General features: G+C 62.7%; 1 protein-coding gene across 1 annotated transcript; it reads left to right on the forward strand.

Moving 5' to 3' along the window:
• Positions 1–86: 86 nt before the first annotated feature.
• On the forward strand, positions 87–1028 carry FA09DRAFT_341620 (hypothetical protein; the record flags this gene model as incomplete). Its single annotated transcript, XM_025744474.1, has 4 exons — positions 87–314; positions 459–605; positions 700–734; positions 802–1028. Coding segments are annotated over 4 exons (637 nt in total), but the record flags the coding sequence as incomplete, so codon positions are not given.
• Between the last annotated feature and the right edge of the window lie 27 nt (positions 1029–1055).

Consider the following 1055-nt stretch of genomic DNA (forward strand, 5'->3'; position numbering starts at 1 on the left):
AGGCGCCCTTGTCTGCTTTTGCTTCGTCTCTCCCTCACATCCCATCTCCCTTGCTCTCTGGCGCAAAGCCGCAGCCGGCACCAGTCATGCGAGCCTCTCTCCTCTGCCTCGCCTTGTTGCCTTTGGCCCTCGCCTCGCCCGTGGCTCGGCACGCAGGCGCCAACATCAGCGCGCTGGCGCTCCACGCTCCCAGCCAGGGCACGGCACCCGAACATGGCGCCCGCGGCTCGCACGGCGCCGTGGCGTCGGAGGTGGATGTGTGCTCCAACGTCGGCGTCGACATGCTGGCCCTTGGCGGCAGTGCAGCTGATGCCGTGAGTTGCGAGTTGTTGCTTGTGCTTGCTTGCGACTTGCCCAGTTTTTACTCTTGCGCCCCTGCTACTTGCAGCGCCTCGCCTACGCCAAGTGACGGCACCGCTGACTCTCTCTTTCTGGCGCCGGCGACACACCGACAACAGATCATCGCAGCCTCTCTCTGCGTCGGCGTCATCGGCGCCTTTCACTCGGGCCTGGGCGGCGGAGGCTTTGCCTTGGTGCGCACCGCCTTCAACAAGTATGAGAGCTACGACTTTCGCGAGACGATGCCGGCGCTCGGCAACGCTACGGTGAGTGTTGCGCTGCATGAGGGTGGGGGTACGTGCGAGAGACACGGGGGCTGATGCAAAATGGGGAAATCAAACCCCACACACACACCATCAGATGTACGGAGACACTAACAAGTCTAGCACCGTCGGGTAAGCCATGCTCTTTCTTCTCTTCACTCTTTACTTGTTGCTCACATGCTCTCCCCCCCTTCAAAAGTGGACTCTCCGTCGGCGTGCCCGGCGAAGTACGAGCCTGGCAGTTGCTGCACGCCGAGCACGGGCGTCTGCCATGGGCGAAGCTGTTCGAGCCTGCCATCTCCATTGCCCGCAACGGCTTCAAGGTGCCCAACCAGCTCGCCATCGCCATTGCCCAGTATACGTCCGGCGCAAACGCCTTCATCTGCACGTCGGACATCTGGAAGGATCGCTACTGCCCCAATGGCGGTGCGTGTGCTCCTTCTCCCCCCCCCC

The sequence above is a fragment of the Tilletiopsis washingtonensis genome (genome assembly GCF_003144115.1).
Source record: "Tilletiopsis washingtonensis strain MCA 4186 unplaced genomic scaffold FA09scaffold_26, whole genome shotgun sequence".
In the NCBI taxonomy this organism is placed as follows: domain Eukaryota; kingdom Fungi; phylum Basidiomycota; class Exobasidiomycetes; order Entylomatales; genus Tilletiopsis; species Tilletiopsis washingtonensis.